The sequence below is a fragment of the Channa argus genome, chromosome 11 (assembly GCF_033026475.1).
Source record: "Channa argus isolate prfri chromosome 11, Channa argus male v1.0, whole genome shotgun sequence".
NCBI classification, from domain to species: domain Eukaryota; kingdom Metazoa; phylum Chordata; class Actinopteri; order Anabantiformes; family Channidae; genus Channa; species Channa argus.
In genome coordinates, this window is record NC_090207.1 from 6,675,865 (window position 1) to 6,695,727 (window position 19,863).

The window sequence follows — 19,863 nt, forward strand, 5'->3', positions numbered from 1 at the left end:
AAAAATTGTAGTGTTTTGTCCTTTTCTATTCATGAATGGATTATCAAAGGGGCGTCTGAATGACCGTGCTCACCTTTCAGTTTGTCCACTGCTGCTAGAGCAAACCAAACCTCAAATAAAGCCTGGTCAATGAGAAACAGATCAGCGGTGAGATAAGATATCGTTGCTAAGAATGAGTGCAATTCATTGCAGATAAGAGTTAAAAGCAGTCTGATCAATCTGCAAATAACTGGTCAAACTGGAGAGTGGATTCAGCTTCAGACAAGTCTTCTCATCTCATTAGACAACCTAGTATCCTAAATAGAATCTCATTCACTGGCATTTAAGGTATGAACTTACTCTTGAGATAAGCACCTGGCGTTGTCTGTCGGCGGGTCACAATTTTCAAAGTATCCGCCTGGTGAGCTGCTTCAAGTGCAACAGAATCCAAAAGGCACTGAAGAATCTCCGAGTAGTGTCACCTTTGATCTTTTGACTTTTGGCCTTTGGCTTGAAAACTTGATAGCATTTCGACCAGATTCTGGTAACACATTCATGCGCTTGACACTGTGAGGAACTGACGGGATTTGGAGGTGTGAAACATGTGGCCATGTATCAGTGTACTGTTGGTTCTAGTGCAGCTAGGACCATGTTACAGTGAAAAATGAACACAGCAGAATTTGCTTTGAACAAAAATCTATAAAGCTACAGCTCTGAGTAAAGTATCCAACCAGCAGGCAAAGGCAGCATAACACCAATATGCGTTTGCTGTCCTGAAACAATTACTTTAAAATGCAGCTATAAAATGTATTTCATCACCATGTTTTTCTGGTTGTCACATTGAGGCCTCATATTTTCTTCTTGCATCTGCTTTCATTAAAATTCTACAGGTTATAACTTGTATTTCACCAAAGTGGAATGACACACATAAAAACACAGAACATGAACATGGTTGCTACACAGGGGTGGATTATGACATAATGGGATTTGCATTGTTGATTTGATACTCTATAATTTCATAATTAGTATCAAATTCTAAATATTTGTGGTAATTAATAAGAAAGAATCCAGTGAACGTTCAGATAAATGTTGTTAGTTAATGTGCAAAAACTCGGCTAATGAGTTTTATCATGACTCTGGGAGTCTGGTTTGATCAGATCTGACTGACAGTGGACTGAAAAAATAAGCAAATACTTCCACAGTGCATCCTGTTTTGATTCAAGTGTTAAAAGAAGTTTGTGCACAGAAATACATTCTGCTACGCCAGGCCTGCTCACTTCAAACCATTAGGAAAAACTAAGGCAAAGCACAAAACACTGCAAATATCTCCTGTAACATAAGTAAAACTTTAACAGAAAATGTTCGCACTATTACTCAGAAAAAGAAATTTTGAAGAAGAAGAAAGGACATTTTTAGCCTGTTCAGCTGCACCATGACACTACAAGCAAACAAACATGTATATTATTTGGACATGAGTGGTTCATACACATTACATTTCCATATTTTTGTATTCACACCTCTGCAAAAGCCTGGTCAGGAATCCTTGGAAACTGAGCTAAGAGATGTCAATAGTTACTGCATATTGCTCTATCATTCTGCAAATAGAAAGAAACAATTTAATCTCGTAGTCACATGTAGTCTTATGGACACGTTTGGGATTACTATTATAAATATCGTGTAGTTTTCAAGTGACAAGCAGTCAGTGATAAGCGACTGAGTAGGATGCCCTGAACCTTTACCCATGGCACAGTTAGAGTTTAATTGTGTCCTTTTCATGCTCTGGAAATAAGATTTACCAGTGTATTACGTCAATTCAGACAGTAGCCGTTGGTTTCTCTAAATGATGCTTAACCCTAAATGTGTTAAAATCCCTGAAGATCATTTAAAAATGATTACTGTTCTGTTCCATCCTGCCAGCATCACCAGAGGTTCCTCTAACCATCTGGAGAAAGCATGTTTTGTCCACCGCACAATGAACATGATTTTTCACCTGCTTCCTACATTGTGCTTGTGTTTCCTTTCCACATCTTTGTCAAGCCGACGTCTCGGATTTGACTCACAAACTATGGGGCCACTTGGGAAACGAGTTAAATGTCTTTTTCGATTATATTACTGTTTTTAATTCAGACACATATAGAACAAACACTAGTTACTTAAGAGAAAACAATGTGAAGATAATGTGTGTGAACACATGAAACTGGGACTAATGGAGCATTAACATTTGAAGATGCTCCTTGTATCTGTCTGCTTGCTGCAGGGGTTGCACTGTTTAGTTCTTTTCACCTCAAACACCAATGTGCAATTGGCTCTGAGATGCCTGGGTGTAATAATCCACTTTCAACAGTTTAGTGTAGAAAGCTGTTCTATAAATGTCAAAGTGTTTTTGTGTGGGTCTGTTAATTCCAACACTTTGTTTCCAGGTTAAATTCTGTTTTGTCAACAGTATTGTTGATACCCAAACATTGACACTTTCCCCCTGCAGGGAAAACGCGAGATGTTCTTCATATGATTTATATGCCTCACTGTGTAGGGGGTCTTTGACTATGATGATGATGGTGATGATGATAATAATGCAGGCCACAAATTATAATCATTCATTCCTCCGTTTTCCACTAAAACATCACGCGTGGTTAATGTGGGCTCCACGGCAGCCGCTCAGCATCCACTGGGTTGGTTTGCGGAGTGTCGCGTCGCCCGGTTCCCCCTTTATAGGAGCCCCGCCCCGAAATCAGTCGATCAAATTCAACATCGCGCACGCCAGCGTCAGACCAATCAGCGCAGAGGAGGGTGGTCCTGAGCCGGTGGTCCGGGATGCCGGTAGCCAATGAGATCGTCTGCTGGTCGGACACAGCGCTGGCGTCAACGATCGTTGGTTGTTTGAATGGCTAATTATTCATGTCCTGGGTGAGCTTATTTAAGGAGACACGATGAGGCGAGATAGCGGTATCACTATAAAAGCTAACGGATCTCCGCTGTGACTGCACATTTCCTGTGTGCGTGTGTGGCGATGAGGTGTTTGTGCTTTTAATGTTTAAGTGAGAATTTAAATATAATGTGCATAGACACGCGCCCCGTTAACTTCACTTAAAAGAACTTCACTAGCAACCACCGCCATGTGGACGAGCATGCTGCCGCTAATTCATTCATAACCCCGCTCGGCTTGCATGTCGTATTATAAACCCAGTTTACATTCCCACAACAGTTTAAAGAATAAAAAGTGTGAAGTTTCCCAGCTGCACCAAACGCCAATCAAACTGTGCGCAAAGGCGCACAAAAGTATAAAAATAAGCGAAATCGTTGTAGAATGACCATATTGTTATCATCAGTGACATAAGCGATGTTAGCGAACGCAGCACCACCTTCTTTTATTTTACACACACACTGTGCACCGCCCATGCAGCCTCCCAGAGCGACGCCTTACGCCTGACCGACTTCATTTATGCATAGAGGAAGGGGCAGGTCCACGGGTCTTCTAACAGCCGGTGTGCTGAACGGTACAGTTTCATTTCGCCGCCGCCTCCAAGCAGCTCGGTTCTTCCTCACCTATCAGTGTTTTCATGAAAGGTGCCAACATTTTTGATACTACTTCCACCTCCAGCCTCGCCGGGTAGACCACGCCAGCGCGGCGAAGAGAGAAGTTCAACCCTCCTCCAGCTGCTGCTCAGGAGACGGCGGATCGGTCCTATACGTCGCCTTCACTCTCTTTAAACAAATTTGTTTGAACATTAGCATCGACTTCAGTGAAGTTTATATTTTGTCCCAGAGGACAGAACATCCGCTCGGCATCATGACTCGGAGATCCTGTGCCATTTACGCCACCGGCATTGTGTGCGCTCACCTTCTGATAGTCGGAATCGCCCTGGTCATAGCTCAAGTCTTCCAAACAATGATACACAGCCGGTTAAAAAAGGTGAGTTGTAAAATTTTAACTTTCAAAAACCAAAAATTAAATCCCTTCAGTGTGTTTTTCAGGCTTCATTACTTCTTCCACCAGTCACACTTCAGTGATTTACAGCTTAAAGCTGTTCATGCACATTCAGCATCCAACATGCGGGTTTACAAGGTGTGTGTGTGTGTGTGTGTGTGTGTGTGTGTGTGTGTGTTGTCTGATTTTTAGCTGTTTAGTAGTAATTTCCAATTTGCTGCATTCTGCACCTTCAGCTCTGCGGGATGAACCTACAGCGTTTTTCCTCCATCACTCCGCATGATTTAGGGTTGTGCAAGCGTTTAAATGTATTTGTCCAAGCAGGTGATTTATTTATTTTTTTTTTCAGCGTGTGTGTGTTTTTACATCAAACGAAGCCCCGATGAAAGCTTGACTTTAGGTAGAAATCCCCTGAAACTCTAACATCGGGCAGAATGTTTGTCACTTTCATATACAATCTGAGTTACGGCGATATCGCCCCATTTTCTGTCGTTTGTATCTCCTCTGGCATCCCTTTAAGTTTCCGTCGTGGATTTCTGCAGCATTTGACCAGGCATCTCAGGATTCATTCACGTTTTATTGAACAGAGCGGATTGATGAAAATGGTAGCAATGCACGATATGTTTTTTTTTCCTTCCTGGCTGATATCAAAGCCAACATGACCTGCTGTCATTTATCTTAAATACAGGCTCGATATGCTTAGTTCCTAAGGGTCACCGGCATTAATAGTAGAAATCTCAGCCGCCGGGGACACTGAATGTAGGGGGGAGGTGTGCAGGAGGAATGGGGGAAGGGGGTTTCTGTGAGTGTGTAAGAACTGAGGAGTCCCTGACTTCGAGTGGTGGCTCTGGTTGGCTTTACATCCTTCATCTTTCTGAAAATGAAGCCTCTAAGTAGTAGAAATCAGACAAAAAAGCATGAATTTGACTGGTGTAGCCCCTCGTAATTTAAAAGCCAAATAAACATTGATTTAAGGGAGATTTAATGGGCTAAATGATGGGGATGGGGGGGGGGGGGGGGTGGTATGTGTAGGTCCTTTTGTATTTTGAGTCTTCACTGTTTAACTTATCAATCCAGTCTTGATCAGCAGTTTTTCCTGTATGAGATAAAAATGCACATTGTATCTACACATTGTAAGACACAGGCTTTATGTTGGTGAATTTGTTGACTTTTTGCAATGAAATTTCAGCCGAACATGGAATACAGTAAGGCTAAACCTTTTATTTCTGACTTGGATTTGCAATTTAAAACTACTAATTTCAGTCCCGCAGCTGGACACACAAATGTACTGCAGTTTGCAGTCACTCTTGACCTCGACGTTCAAAATAAGGGAAATGGTTCAGAGGTTTACTTGTGTCTCAGAGGAGGGTTTTGTTTTTAGACACTGTTACATGAGTTTAAGGCACGTAATGTAATGGGTGGGGGGTGTTGCCAGACGACACCCTAGCCCACCCTAAACATCCATCACTGCCCTCTGCCCTTTAAAATGCTCCACTTACTGACATTGTTGTATGTGCTGTGAAAGTCTGAATCTGTACTTTAAAATCTGTCTGCTTCTTTGCCCCTTCACAAAGTCACTTCCCTCCCTTCTTAAGAAGAAGACCAAAACAGCTCAGCAGAGAAGCCGGACACACTATTTGTCCACACTGGGGACTCTTAAACAGATGCTTCACTGTCACACCACTCCCCCTCTAGTAGTTAAAATTAGGTCTGGGTCACATTTTCTCTCATTCTAAATCGTGGCAGCATCCCAGGGGACCCACATTAGGAGTTAGTCAAACTTCATCAGCAGGGGACATCATTCTGATGAAGCTGGCAAATGCACAAAATGACAGCATAGCTAATCCTCTTCCTCCGCAGTCATCCTATTGAATTAAGCAGGCACAGACATGTTGAACTCCAGCCCGAAAAATCTATCTAATCGGATGCCAAATGTGCCTCTTGTATTCTAATGAGGGAGCCTCGTGCAGCACAAAGCTTCCTCCAGGACACAGGTTCCCTGAGCTGGGCGTGGAGGGCAGAAGCGGAAAAGTCATGTGAGGAATTTAACAGACTTCTTAGCCTCAGGGGCATGCTTTTTTTTTATTACTGGCGAGCAAGCTGGTAGTACCTTGTTGTTGTTGTTCCTGCCTCGGCTTAACCTCAGTCGTTCTGCCCAGGTGAGGAGACTGAAAAGAATTGCACGCCCCCGTGCCACTCCTCTCCTGCTTGAGAGAGGAGCTTTTCAAGGTAGCGTGACTTGCAGAGCTGCAAGAGTTCAAGAACAAGGTCCTGCTGGTAAAACACAGCTTGTTTGTGGATCAAGATGTGCCACTGATACACAATTTAAATGTAAGTGTCACTTGTGATCTTTAATTTTTTATTTTTTTTCCCCTCCCACATGTTGCACCACACCTAAGCTGTTTGACTTAAGCATAAGTCACCTTACAGTCACTGTTTAGTTTAAATCATGCAGCCTTTAACAAACAAACACTGCATCCGGGTTACACTGACAAACCTTTCCATCTTTCTAAGGTCTTTTTGAAAGACCTCTGTTCAAGGCGGCCCAACACAGGGACTTTATATTTTGTTTTCACATAGGTCATGGCCGCTGGTTTGGCATGATTTAAAGCAGTCCTACAGGGCATTGACTTTTCATGAGGGTCACATGCTTCTTTTGCAACAGCTGGTTTTACTCCAGTAATAATTAAGGAACATACTTTGAGTATCAAAGTTGTTAAATACCTTAAGTTCCCTTTTTTTAAGTGTTAAGCAAATCTGTATGACATTGTATATCACTGTAAACTGAGTGGTTTTGGTTTATGTCATGTTGTTTGGACAAAAGACATTTTTGGGCTCCTGTAAATTATAATGATTATATGATGATTATAAGTTTACACAATTTCTGGGCAATTTACAGATTAACTAATCAAATTGCAGCAAAATAACTTAATTATGAGTAATTAATAGTTGCACCTAAACTACTAAATTCACATTTTTAAATTGTTCAGTTGTTAAGATTAAATGGTGTAATTCACAATTACATGTTATACCATCTCACTTTTTTTTTTTATGCGGACTATCAAAGTAGACATTTCCATTGGCCCTTATAACATCTTGGGTTTTTTTTTTTTCTCAAATAACAAGGCTTAGGTGATGCAAACAATTGTATAGAGAAAGACCTGTTTGAACGTCGGAAATAGAACAAAAACAGGAAGTGCAAGCCACTCCCCTCATCTTTATTTTCTCAACTTCTCCAGTGCTTTTGAGCAAGTGAAGAACACAATGTATGGCCCCTCTCCCTGACGGCACAGGGTTTTTCAGGAACTCTCAATGCAAAAGGCATGAAAGGAAGTGGGCCATATCTCATTTACCAGGTTTAAAAATACAACAATGGAAAATGCTTGTGTACATTCCTTCCTATAGATTCAGTTTGTGATATGTGGCAACAATGTGTGAGTGAAACCACTTTGTGCATGTCATTTTGGCTTGTGAGTAGTACAGCCCTCATAAGGTATTTTAAATGTAGTTTTCTGGATAATGCCGCTCAGATGCCATGTATTGTTATGATTGCGCTCAGACAGATTCCTGTCTCTGCTTGCTGAGGATTGCGACTGTGTGCGGTTTTTGCGAAGGCGAAAGCTTGTCCTGGCGTTTTGCTTCAGCTGTGAAGGGCTCTTCTCTGCTTCCCTCTGGGTTTTGGTGTCTTGGCGCGCCACCAGCTCCTTGCAGAAAAGTGCTATGTGTGCTGTCAGATGGTGCTCGTTTAGAATAGTGAAGTGCTTTGAAAGTGCCCAGATGTGGTGGGGTGGGACATCGTAGGATTGGAGGAAAGCAAGCTGTTCTGTTTAATTTCAGATCTTGAAACATTTCGAATTATGCATTTTTTTTTTTTCCCCCGCTGATTTTCAATATGAATGTGTGTTTTGTTTTTTTTCTGATAGGAAATCACTTTGACAGAGAAAAGCCAAGTGTTTGAATCATGGAAGAATCCGCCTCCACCTGTTTATATGGAGTATTACTTCTTCAATGTGACCAATCCAGTCGAGTTTTTGGAAGGGAAAAAGGCCATTGTGAAACAAATTGGACCCTATACTTACAGGTAAGCCTGATAGACACCAAACGTCCTATTTAAGGAAAACTTTTTTTCACCGGGGATTATTTTTCCCAACTCTTTTGTCAATGTTGTGAAATCAAAACAAAAGACATCTGGACTAAATGGCCGATGTGCTTTCCGCAACAGGGAATACAGACCAAGGGAAAATGTTACTTTCCTCGAGAACGGCACCAAAGTTTACGCCCTGAACCCTAAAACTTTCGTCTTTGTGCCTGAGAAGTCTGCTGGTGACCCCGCCGCTGATATCCTCACAACCGTTAACATCCCATTTGTGGTAAGGCACTGTGTGTGTGGATGTGTAATTTGACCATCAGGGTCACTTGGATATGATTGTGATTCTTTGACTTCTGTGAGCTTTCTGTAAATTTTAATGTGTCTCTTCCTTAGGCGGTTATGAATGAGCTCAACTCCTACTCCTTCCTCCTGCGTACTTTTGTCTCCATGTACATGAAGAGCCAGGGCATCGAGCTGTTCATGAAGCGCTCTGTGCACGAGATTTTGTGGGGCTTCAAAGACCCTCTTCTCACAAAGCTCCACTCCTTGAAGCCTGACGTAGACGAGTATTTTGGGCTGATGTGGAAGGTAATGTTCCCAAATTTGCTTTCAAAGCCAAGACGGGGGGGTCTTACTGAAACAGACAGGAAGACGCTACAGTCACATTACGTTAGAGAAGTGAGACTGAGCCGCATGCTGATGGAAGATGCTTATAGTTCCTTTTTAAGTGCAGTGTCTAAACACCAGCCTTGTGATGCCAAAGGATGCACTGTGGTTTTGGAAATGCTAACTAATTGTTTCCAGTAGTGCCAAAAATGTAGTTTCACCATCATATCTGATGCTGAACACAATAATTTGGGAATTTTGAATTTTGGTTTTAATTAGTGTTTTAAGGACATCAACTAATGGCCATTTTTCACGAGAAGTTTTATCTATGAAAATGTATCAAATGAAATGCAGCCCTAAACATAGACTGCTCTCAGATACACACAGCTTGCTCAAAACTGCTTTAGGTTCAGTTTTGTCAATTACTAATACCTTATTTCATAAGAGTGTGAGAATATGCTAAGGGCATGCTAATGACAAATACAAACCAGTTTTTCTTTCATAATTCCCAAAGTTGCTTGTGACTCAGCGCTTCTCTGTTGTGTCCTAAACACTTGTTCGTCACAGCAGTTTTGTCTGAACCTCGTGTCTCATCTTGTTTTCCACAGAAAAATGGCACCCATGAAGGAGAGTTTGTGTTCCACACAGGCGAGGAGAACTACTTGGATTATGGCAAGATCGAGACGTGGAACGGCCTGAGGTAAAGACTCAGACAGAGCCGACTGTCTGCTTTTTGGGGGGGGGGGGAGAAACACTTCTTGTTTTCCCTTTTCCTGATTTTCTAAGTGACAGGAACCACTTTTATGTGAGTACATGGGTTCCACGTTGTCCTTGTATACTTTTCTAGTTACACAACCTGTACCTGAAAGCCCACAGGGGAAAGCCTTTGCACTTTGGCTTTTGGTAGTGCAGGATTGCAAAATAAATGTTTGGAAATCTGGCTTTGCACTTTGAATGTAATCAGCACATGTAGATAGAAATGTTAAGACCCTTAACTTGCGTAAATGTATCAATACAACAAATTTACAAATAGTTGAACATAAAAGTCCTGCATTCAGAATCTTACTTGCATTTAAATACAGAAGTGCAGTATTTGCAGCGAAGCATAAGGCCTGTGACTGATGTTACATCTTTCTTAAAACTAATGCACAATTTACTGTTGGTGTGAGCTCACTTTGACTGTAGTAATTGTTGGGTTCTGAAAACCACAATGGGGCTGATAACACCTGGAAATACAGTTCAACAACAGTGAAATAAGAAACAAGAGTCGACTTTTGTGTTTTACTTGCACAAGGGCAGCCCGGCGGGGTCTTAGTGACTTAACACTCTCTCAGCCAACTCCACCGGGCTCTTCCTTGTCTACACTATTTATTGGAAAATAGAGATCAAAGCAGAAAAACAACTCCTTACAAGTATAGGCCAATGAAAAATGCAATTCAGCACATAATGATTATATAGAGTTGCATTGTTTCCTTGACCACTGTCAACAGACTTTAAAGGTAAACTACAAAGGCAACTATCAAAGGCAAACTATCAAAGCTACATGACGTCTTTAATGACATCATCAGTACATAGACACATCACAAACATACATTACATTACACACAGGCAAACATTAGATTTAATGTTGGAAACAATTAACAAACCCTAACAGTAATTAACTGCAGTGGTTACCAACCCGTAGTTCATGCATTTGCAAAAGTGAGATAATTGTTGCATGATGAAAAAAATGAAGAAAAACATCTCTTGCATCACAAATGCTATAATTTCTTGGTGTCTTGACTGTTAGTCTGACAGATGTAACATTCAACAGATTGAATGAGTCTTAGGTTGTGTTCATCAATGTGGCATTTCAAATATCAGCAAGAATTATTATTTCATACGTGCCAGCAAGGTGAATCTTTGCAGGTGTTTCATTGTTGGTCGAACAACAATGAGTAATTTGATAATTAAGTGCCATTTTTCATATTTTCATGTGCATTATGTTAGGAAAAAAACTAACTCGTAGATAAATTGCAATGATAAGAGAATTATTTTTTGCACGCCCAATTTAAAAAGGTTTTTACCATGAAGTTAGTTTTTGTGTATTTTTTTTTTTTTTTTTTTTTTTTTTTAACCTGTCATGCACTTACCAGGTGTGTGTGTATGTGTGGTTTTATTTTTATTAATCAATAGGAAGATGTCGTGGTGGTCTTCCAATCAGAGCAACATGATCAACGGTACAGACGGTGCTGTCTTCCACCCTCTGATCAACAGGAACGAGTTGCTCTACATCTTTGCTGCTGATCTCTGCAGGTGTGTGCACGTGTCTTAGTGGTTATAAATTTGTTTATAGTCAAAGTTTCCCTGACAGGGCAGTGACCAGCAGTTCCAGTTAGGTTTAAGTTGAGAATTGGCACCTGAGTCATACACTATAAAACTTACACATCCACTGATAAGAATCTGTATTACAGCTTCTCACGAGGCTTGATATGAACTTCGAACACCAGTGGGAAACCATTTTTGTTCTGGACACACCTAGAAGGCTTTATGGAATCATACAGGAACAGGATGTCCTGTATCTTACATTTAACAACAAAGTTGCATCCCTTTTATTTATTGCTCTTAATGTGGACTTATTTTTGGTTTTAATTTGATGCTGAGCTCTTTTTTTTCTTTCTTTTTTTTTTTTTTTTTTTTTCTCTCCCAGGTCGATCCATCTAGCCTACGTGAAAGACGTGGAGGTGAAAGGCATTCAGGCTTACCGCTTTGCCCCCCCCAGTGATGTCCTCATGAGTCCGAAAGACAACCCCACTAATGAGGGCTTCTGTGTGCCAGCTGGAGACTGTCTCGGCACCGGGGTGCTTAAAGTCAGCGTTTGTCGAGAAGGTATGAACACTACCCAGCCCCTCCCCCCATTAGTTACCTTAAAGCCTGAGCCAGTTTCCCACCACTTTGATAACTCTGAACCAACCTCATGACACAGTGCCCCCCCCCCCCCCCCACTCCCCATCCAAAAAATGTCCTTTCAGTCATGTCCCCTGCCCTCGTTCTCATTCCCACTGCTTGAGGCTGCCCAATTTTACTCAATACACAGTTTAATGATTAACCGTGCTGACTGTGCGGTGGCTATTGAAGTATTTGATGGTGGTCATTGAGGGGAGTCTGATAGCGCTGATAAGACAATCTCCACTGGCACTGACCCACGGAAGTCATTGAGTATGGTTGAGAGATATGCTACTGTAACGCCAGGAATCTGCTGTTTGTACAATAGTTTTATATATTTCTTTTAAATTGTGTATTTGTCTTTTTTGTTTTGTTTGTTTAAACATACAACCAGGATGAAAATGGGTTTAAAACAATGTCAAAACATTGCATAGTTTGAGTTTAGAAAACGTTTGAGCTGGTTGAACTCTTATCGACGCTTACAGCTGACTGGCTGTCACAACCAGTTCAAATGAGGTAAACACCCCTGATTAGCTGTTAAAGAAGGTTCAAAAAAATTCCACCAACAGGCATCAGGAAATTGCAGAACCACCCCCATTTGACACATGACAAAAAGGGCCTAAGTGGGTAAAATGTATTTTCCTTAACTATGCTGCTTACATTGGTCTAAAAACATTCATTTGTAGTGTATGAAATAAGAAAAGACTGAAACTTTTGGACCTTCATGATCGATAAATATAAGCTTAATAATTAAAAGAGATCTTTTGGTCAGTCTTGTCAGAGAGGGCTTGGGTAGTGTTATTGCAGGGAGGGTTGCTTTCTATCTGGGATTTCCAAAATTTTAGCTACAGCCCTGTCCATTTAGCAAAAGAATTAATAAAGTAATCATTATCTCAGCCTAATACAACCTCGAACCCACATTAATTCATTCTGATACAGCACATCTATTACTGATATCTGCAGATCTACTTGACACAATTACCACAGTTGTATTATCTCACGTTTATCCTGATTATGACACTTGTTTAGACAGTGTTTTCCGGATATGAACTCTGACTCCCCTTTGTCTTTTCTCTCTTCAGGCGCTCCAATTGTGGTATCTTTCCCTCACTTTTATCAAGCGGACCCTGTGTACATCAATGCTGTGGACGGGCTCAATCCCAACAAGGAAGAGCATGAAACGTACCTCGACCTTCAACCGGTACGAGTAATATTTTATGTCCCAACAAGCTACAGCCTGCCTGTTAAACCTTGATTTGCTAGTTCAGGATGGTCATTTTCAATTGTTGGGACATATTTGTTTGTCTTAGTTTGCATTCAAGGTGCTTATGTACTTTTCTAACATTACCATTGCTTAACTCAACTTCGTCATCAGTTGACAGAAGCTCAACGAGCGACTTTTTGGTTACATATTTGCTTAAAAGTCCAGATTTTTGCAAAAAAAATATAGCAATTTCTAGCTTCTCAATATGGGGATTTGAAATCAACATGATGATATTCAGAGTTTATTGCAAAATGAAAATATAAAATATAGGAGGAAAACAAAGACCTAGAAAGTGATAAAAGTATGAAAAACACTAAATAAAACATAAGTACCAGTCATCATTAATTAATCTTTTATTTTAAATAATTGCCCAGGGTCATCAGCAGTCTTGTCCCCATGTATTTTGTTGAGCAGCTTGTTTCATCTACCGAGAATGTGAATCACTGGTTGTTCAGTGTGATAGACATTCTTTTATATTTGAATATTATAAATTATCCCAAAGGTGTAAAATGTTTTAGTTTAAAGCTGTAGGGCAGGGGTCAAGTTCTTAAACCAAATTTTATCTTGGCATGGTTTTGTTTGGGGGAACAAATTGTGAGGTGTAGCAAGTTTTACCAAAACTCTTTCTGGTCGGTCTCTTCTCAGACCACAGGAGTTCCCATTCGCGCCTGCAAGCGAGCCCAGCTCAATATCATCCTGAAGAGAATATCAGGCTTCCCGTAAGTCGGTTTTTATTGAACTCTGTCCCACTTTGCTGTTGCCACATTCTGTCAGCGTTTCAGCCAAGCTGAGCCAATATCCTCCCTGACCTTCCCGTCTGTCTTTTTGCACCACAGCCAAACCAAGTTCATCAACGAGACAATTTTCCCCATTATGTTTGTCAACGAGGTGAGCATCCGCCCCCTGCTTTAGCACAGTCTGTAACAGATCTGTTCTGATAAGTGAACTTTAAGTCAACGCTGTCTTCTTTTTCGACCCCAGACAGCAACTATTGATGATGCTTCAGCAGCCCAGATGAGGACTCTGCTCCTAATCGTGACCCTCGTGTCAAACTTCCCTGTGCTCATCGTGGGCATGGGCATCATTCTGCTGTTTGTGCTCGTCGTCTTGTTCTGCCGAAACCGCCAGAAGAAGGTAAGAGCAGGTGCCCATATCCCACCCACTGACATTTGCTCGAAGTGTAAATGGGACCTACGCTAATTCTAAAGTTGTAATATATTACAATAAATGGTCGAGTTTTTAAAGTTTTTGCATGTTTACCAGTTTCTTGTATTAATCTCACTGTGCTGCTGCAGGTTTAACCGCGAGCATTTCAACACTGCATGTTTCCTGCACCGCAAAACAAGCATGAGCATTTGGCTTTTATCAAAATGGGGTTTTGTTTTTCTTGCTGAATGTTTTCTATCAGTCAGTGCATCTCAGTTCCCTTTTGGTCAGTGCAGCGTTAAGCTATCTTAGCAATTTTTGGTACCAAAGTGCATTGAACTAAAATAGCCCTGAAACTAATGGACAGCAACTGTTTGCCCCCCATTTCTAGTTTTGTAGGATAGTTCATTTGAACCTTGGCCTCATTGCCTTTTTAGATTATCACAGTCCAGGTTATTTACAGTCCAAAGGCCCTCCACATACACATTAAAGGATAGTTTTACAACATAATTTGGAAAATGCTTTTTTTTTTTTTCTTCTTACTGCCTGGAGACAGTTAGCTTAGCATTGCTAAACGTCTGCCAAAAAGAGCCTGAAATTGTGTTGCTTTAACAATATGGGTTTTGTAGAAGTGGCTCAAACAAGGTCAAACCTGTTGGTGGGCTGTGGAAGGGCTGTTTAACACTTTTTAACTCTGGACTGTGCCACGCTAAGCTATGCTAAGCTAACCAGCATCTACAGTAGCTTCATATTTAGCTTTAATATACGCAGATGCAGATAGGTTTTTGCTGTTATCTTTGCGTTGACTGAATTTTAAAGAAATGCTTAATTGCAATGTTAAAGTATTTGTTGTATTAACAGTGTTCTAATTTAAAGTTTCTGTAACCCCCCCCTTTTTTCTTTTTCTGTTTTAGAATGAAGTAAAACGTATTGATTTTACTGAAGCTTTTCATTCTTTTTCTGTAAGTCTTCATTTTTGCCTCATTTGCTGTTTAATTTGTTATACATCATCTTTATTATTTTTAATTATCTTCATGGGATATAATATTGCTTTCAGTGCCTACTTCAGTGTAATTGGTTTATTTTTAATTTAAGCTTTTCTGTGGTGGTTTTTTGTCCTTATATTCCCATTTCTATGTCGGTGACTATAAAGCAATATTTGTACATGTATCCATTTCGATGGTTTTAATAATATTTTCTCTCCTCCTGGCTTTTCCCGTCCAGACGGCAAAAGATGACACGGCTTATACTCAGGTCAGCGACAAACCCGACGAGCCATCGGAAACGCCGGCCAACCAACCAGTGAGAAACGGCTCCTACATTGCCATGTCTCCAGTGGAAGCCCAGAAGTGTTGATTGAGGACCCCCCCCCCCCTCCCCAAGCTCAGGAAGGGGGCTGAGGGAGCAGCATGGGGGTGTTACTTTACCATGGGTGGGGGTTTACACACACAGTGGGCTCCTTTTCACTTATTTTTGGGGGTGGGGAGGATGGGGGGAGTAGGTGGTACACAAGCCCAAGTAAATGTTTAGTCAACAAAGACAGAGCTCCTCTCACTGAGCCCTCTTATGACTGTCTGTCCTCCTGTACTCTACCTGCTGAGCATGGCGCTTACGCCTGCTGTAGTGCAACACAAACTCCCACACCTTTACTCCTCTTTTCTGTCCCAGTCAGCCCTAAAGACGAAGGGACTCTGGGTGGGCTCGACCGGGACGCGCCTTTTTCCGTAATTCCTCAGAGGGAACACGGTAGCATAGGTGTCATTGCTCCGCACACACGTGCTTAATCTTCTGAGCAGACTCTGATGACTAACGTTGCTCCAAGAGTATGTTCAGCTGAACAACAGTGGGTGTTGTTACAGTTGTATTCTTGCTTTCCTTTTCATCAGTGTTGCGTGAGGCGAAAACTTCAACAGATAAAAAACTAAAATATTGAAATAACCTGTAAACTGAATCCTTAATACAAAAGTCTTAAGCTCCTAGGTTCAGAAGATAAGAGTTTTGCTAACAAAACTAAACTTATATCATTTTGTAAAAAAAAAAAAATAAATAAAATTTAAGAGAAAAAGAAAACCGACTGAGCCAAACTATTTATAGCATTTTTGCCTTTTTTTCCTAAGATGAATTGGTGCATCCACATGCACACACTTCCAGTTTAAATACGTGAAAGTGTGTGGACTTCTTCTCACGCTTCCGTGTCCTGTTTTGATGGACAATAAGTGACTATTTTTCATGACACAGGCACGTTGAATTGTGACACCTGGGAATTTATCCACCCGCCGCTCCACTTTTTTTTTTTTTTGTTGTTGTTGTTAGCCAGAACACTAGTTACAGATATTCGGAGACCTCAGCTACATCAAGTCCTCATTAGTTCAGTTGATGAATAGCCAGTTGTGAAATTGTTAGGCTTGGCAACAGTAGCTTGACAAAATTGCACGTATAGGCATTCGTAACCTATTCAAAACAAAAAGGAAGAAAAACGAACACCCACAGAACTTACAAGGGAGACTTGAACCAGATTTTTCATTTTTTTTTTTTGCCTTACAGTGGGTCTTTATGTTCAAATAAGCTGGAAATCTTTTTGTTTTTTTTGTTCTTGTTTTACATAATGTAAAGGGGGAATGTTGGAATACCTATGATCAAATCCAGCGAGCAGTCCTCCTAGATGTGCTGAGACACACTAACTTTGCTCTGGTGTCGGGCACTCCTTTTCCTTATTAGAGAAAGCACAACTGGGATTGCTAAAATCATTCCTCACACTAGCCCATCGGTTTTGTTTGTTTTCTTATTACGTTAATGGACACACCTGATCTCTCAAAAGACACTATCAAGTGCCCTGATTAGTAAAAGTGTGAAATCATTGGGTGTTGGAAGAGGTTGCCCCTGTGCTGCTGTGCAGTCATTCACTTTGCCAAGGAGCATTAGATATTCAAACGCAGCACACAGGGCTTGTATCACTGTCTTACATTTCATGTTGTCTTTTCCTTTTTCTGTCCGCAACACTGAATTTAAGGCCATAACACTGTCTGTGTGGAAACCTGCCTGGAAATTGTGCCCAGTGTTTTGTCATTGTCTTTTGTTTTTTTTTGTTAATGCTTATGTTATGGTCATTTCAATGCAGGTGGTCCATATAGTCAGTACATTTCAACGGTTTATCCTGGCTAGTATTGGTTATCAGGGATATTGTTGCCAATAGACACAAACATCCCTGCCTCTGTGTTAATCGATTGTTAGCACATGGAGAGTCTTTTGATATAATTTTGTATTTGTTATTGCTGCTAAATCATACTTTAACCTGGGATATTTGTATGAGTATTTAGCATAGTGTGCTCGGTTTCAGGCTGAAAATACAGATGCTTAAATCTCCAAAGTTTCCTGTGTTGCCAAACCTTTGCCACATGAGCACAACATACAAAGCCCAAAGCTTGCTATCATATATCAGAATTAGCAATTATACTAGCCACATTTAGTTTAACATGATCACACTTGATTATTTGTTACTCTAACACGTGATCCAACCATATCACATGTATTTGGGTTTTTTCTGGGGTTGGCAAATGTAACATTTCTCTGGCAGGACAAGCTACTTTACCTAAGATTGGTGTCAGGAGTCTGATCCAGAGTTTGATCACACTGTGGTGGAGAGTCCTTTTAAAGTAAAGGTTTGACCCTTTAGGAAATATGCTTGTTTGGTTTTAGGTGGGGGAGCTTAATGAAATGATTGATACTGCCCCTTTGTTTGTCTAAACGTGAAGGTGCAGCCTAGATATGTGGTAACCTGGAAACTGGGGTAAACTGAGCTATAAAGCTATTTCACTAAATGGTTTTTAAAATATTAAAATAGTTTCATCTGCCTATAATGGGTGGTTATGTTCTCTAATATTTCAAGGTCCCTGCATCAAGAAACATTCTGAACATACTCATCCATTAAAACTATTTTTGCACAGATTTAAGTGTGCAAAATGTTTTGGAAGTTGTTTTTCCTCAGTTTCCTGTCTTTATGCTATCCTAAGCTAACCTGCTGCTATCTGATGTGTATCTATTCAAGAGTTATTATCCTTACCTTATGTATTTCCTAAAATGTCAAACTATTGCTTTAAAGTTAAATCACTAAAGGCCTTTTACTTCACCTACATACAAGAAACTACCACCTTGTGCAAACCGAAGATTTGACTTAAACCTTAAAGACCTTAATCCAACTAAGAAAGTTGTGCGTCTGTTTCTTGTACTTGCTTGCTGTTTATACACACACCGGAGCCATTACTCCTCCAATTGTGTGACTTCTACTACACCAACCTTTTGAGTCCAATGCTTCAAGCTTAATGGCTCGTCCCTGGTTGACCAAAGATAACCCACATACATCTGCCCCAGCGCCATGTTTACTCTCCTCTGATTACAGCCGTGCCACAAAGCCATCACCTACTTTTTTTGTAATTATTAATAGTGCCACCACCTGTGGAGAATTTGCAGCAGTGTTGTGTTAGCGTGAACTTGTGTGTATGTGCCTTTTTACATCAAGGCAAAATTGGGTATCAGTTGTTTGATGGGTATTGCTGTTTTTCAACCAGTGCAAGAGCAAACAAGTAATCAATGCTCTTGGAGCAGAAAAATATCTCAGTATTATGTAAGACAAAGCAATACAGAGTTATAATGTTATAAATAAATTGTGGATGTTTTGTGAGGGGCCACTCAATATTTATGTTTTTTTTTTTTCTGAATTTGTGTTTTGTTAGTTTCTTTTGTATATGAGTATTTCCTTTTTTCTGTAGTGATTAAGTCACTTAGTTTGATTTATTCAGCTCTAGTACATTTCAATTTTGATGATTTCATGAATTTGTTTTTTTTATTACACTGAAGAGATGAAACTATGGACCAGTATGCCAGATCAGTCAGTCTTATGTCTGCAAGAGTGTTCGAGTGATGTACGAGTTGGGTGTTGGACGAGTATGAATTGTTGTGCGTAAAAAGTTGTGTTTGTGGAGCCAAATGCAGAGTTTCTGTCGAACTGGAGTGACTTAATGGAAGGCTGATTATCTTATTGACTGAGAAAAGAGAAGCATCAATGCAGTCTTGCCTGTCTAGATGAATGAAGCCCTCCTTTCAGGGATGAGCACTAGTGCCATACTCTCCTTTTCTTATTGTTACTTTTTCTCAATTGCTTATTGGTGTATAAACAAAACACATCTGCCCATATTGATATTCAGAAGTCACTAACAGAGATTTTCTTCTTGAGATATACTAATTTATTTTGCTGCTGAAAATGACAATCCCCTTTGTCATGTTAGGTGCAAAATGATTTCAAATATCCATTTTTAGTTTTGATAATTTACACTGCACAGATGTTTCTACAGTGCTTTTGTAAACATTTCTAGTGTATTTGCAAAAAAATTAAAGTTGCAATTAAGTGCAAAATTCACATGATCGTCTGTCTTTTGTATAACTGACAATTGTCTGAGAACGATTTTACCTCCCAAGTGTATGTATGGGGGAAATTTACCATTTAAATTCCTTATTGTGGGTCTCACCTCTACAGAATCATCTGACTCTACTGCACTTTAGATGAGTTTCAAAGTTTAATACTTTACTAAATACTAAATACTAAAAAAAAAAAGCCTTTTCTTCTTACAAAGCATTTCTATTTGAAGTTTTAAACCTGGTCAGATGGTCTAGATTTAAACTGAGATTTAAAACAGCTTAACTAGTATTTGCAAGAATGTTTAGTGAAGTGCTGAAATGTATGCACATTTGCTTTTGTATCAGGAATCCAGAAAAATTCTGATAAATCTGACGGTACAGTTGGGTGCAAAATTTGTAGCCCCTTATTTTGAATTGGATTTTTTTTTTTCTTTAATCAACATACTATTTCACACATTTATCTGGTACAAATGTTCTGTCATCAGTTAAATTTTGATTAATTAAGAAGGAATGCTA

General features: G+C 40.2%; 1 protein-coding gene across 2 annotated transcripts; it reads left to right on the forward strand.

The window, feature by feature from the left end:
* The first annotated feature begins 3,427 nt into the window (after nucleotides 1-3,427).
* Nucleotides 3,428-19,348, forward strand: scarb2a (scavenger receptor class B, member 2a). Of its 2 annotated transcripts, XM_067521774.1 has the most exons (13): nucleotides 3,429-3,889; nucleotides 7,828-7,985; nucleotides 8,127-8,274; nucleotides 8,388-8,582; nucleotides 9,209-9,300; nucleotides 10,776-10,895; nucleotides 11,290-11,468; nucleotides 12,608-12,726; nucleotides 13,435-13,508; nucleotides 13,626-13,677; nucleotides 13,771-13,923; nucleotides 14,850-14,897; nucleotides 15,160-19,348. In XM_067521774.1, exons 1-13 carry the CDS (start codon nucleotides 3,767-3,769, stop codon nucleotides 15,289-15,291), a joined length of 1,593 nt encoding a protein of 530 aa, XP_067377875.1. In that variant the 5' UTR covers nucleotides 3,429-3,766; the 3' UTR covers nucleotides 15,292-19,348. The 2 variants fall into 2 exon arrangements, with proteins under 2 accessions (XP_067377877.1, XP_067377875.1); XM_067521776.1 differs by lacking the exon at nucleotides 14,850-14,897 and having other exon boundaries at nucleotides 3,428-3,889.
* The last annotated feature ends 515 nt before the right edge of the window (nucleotides 19,349-19,863 follow it).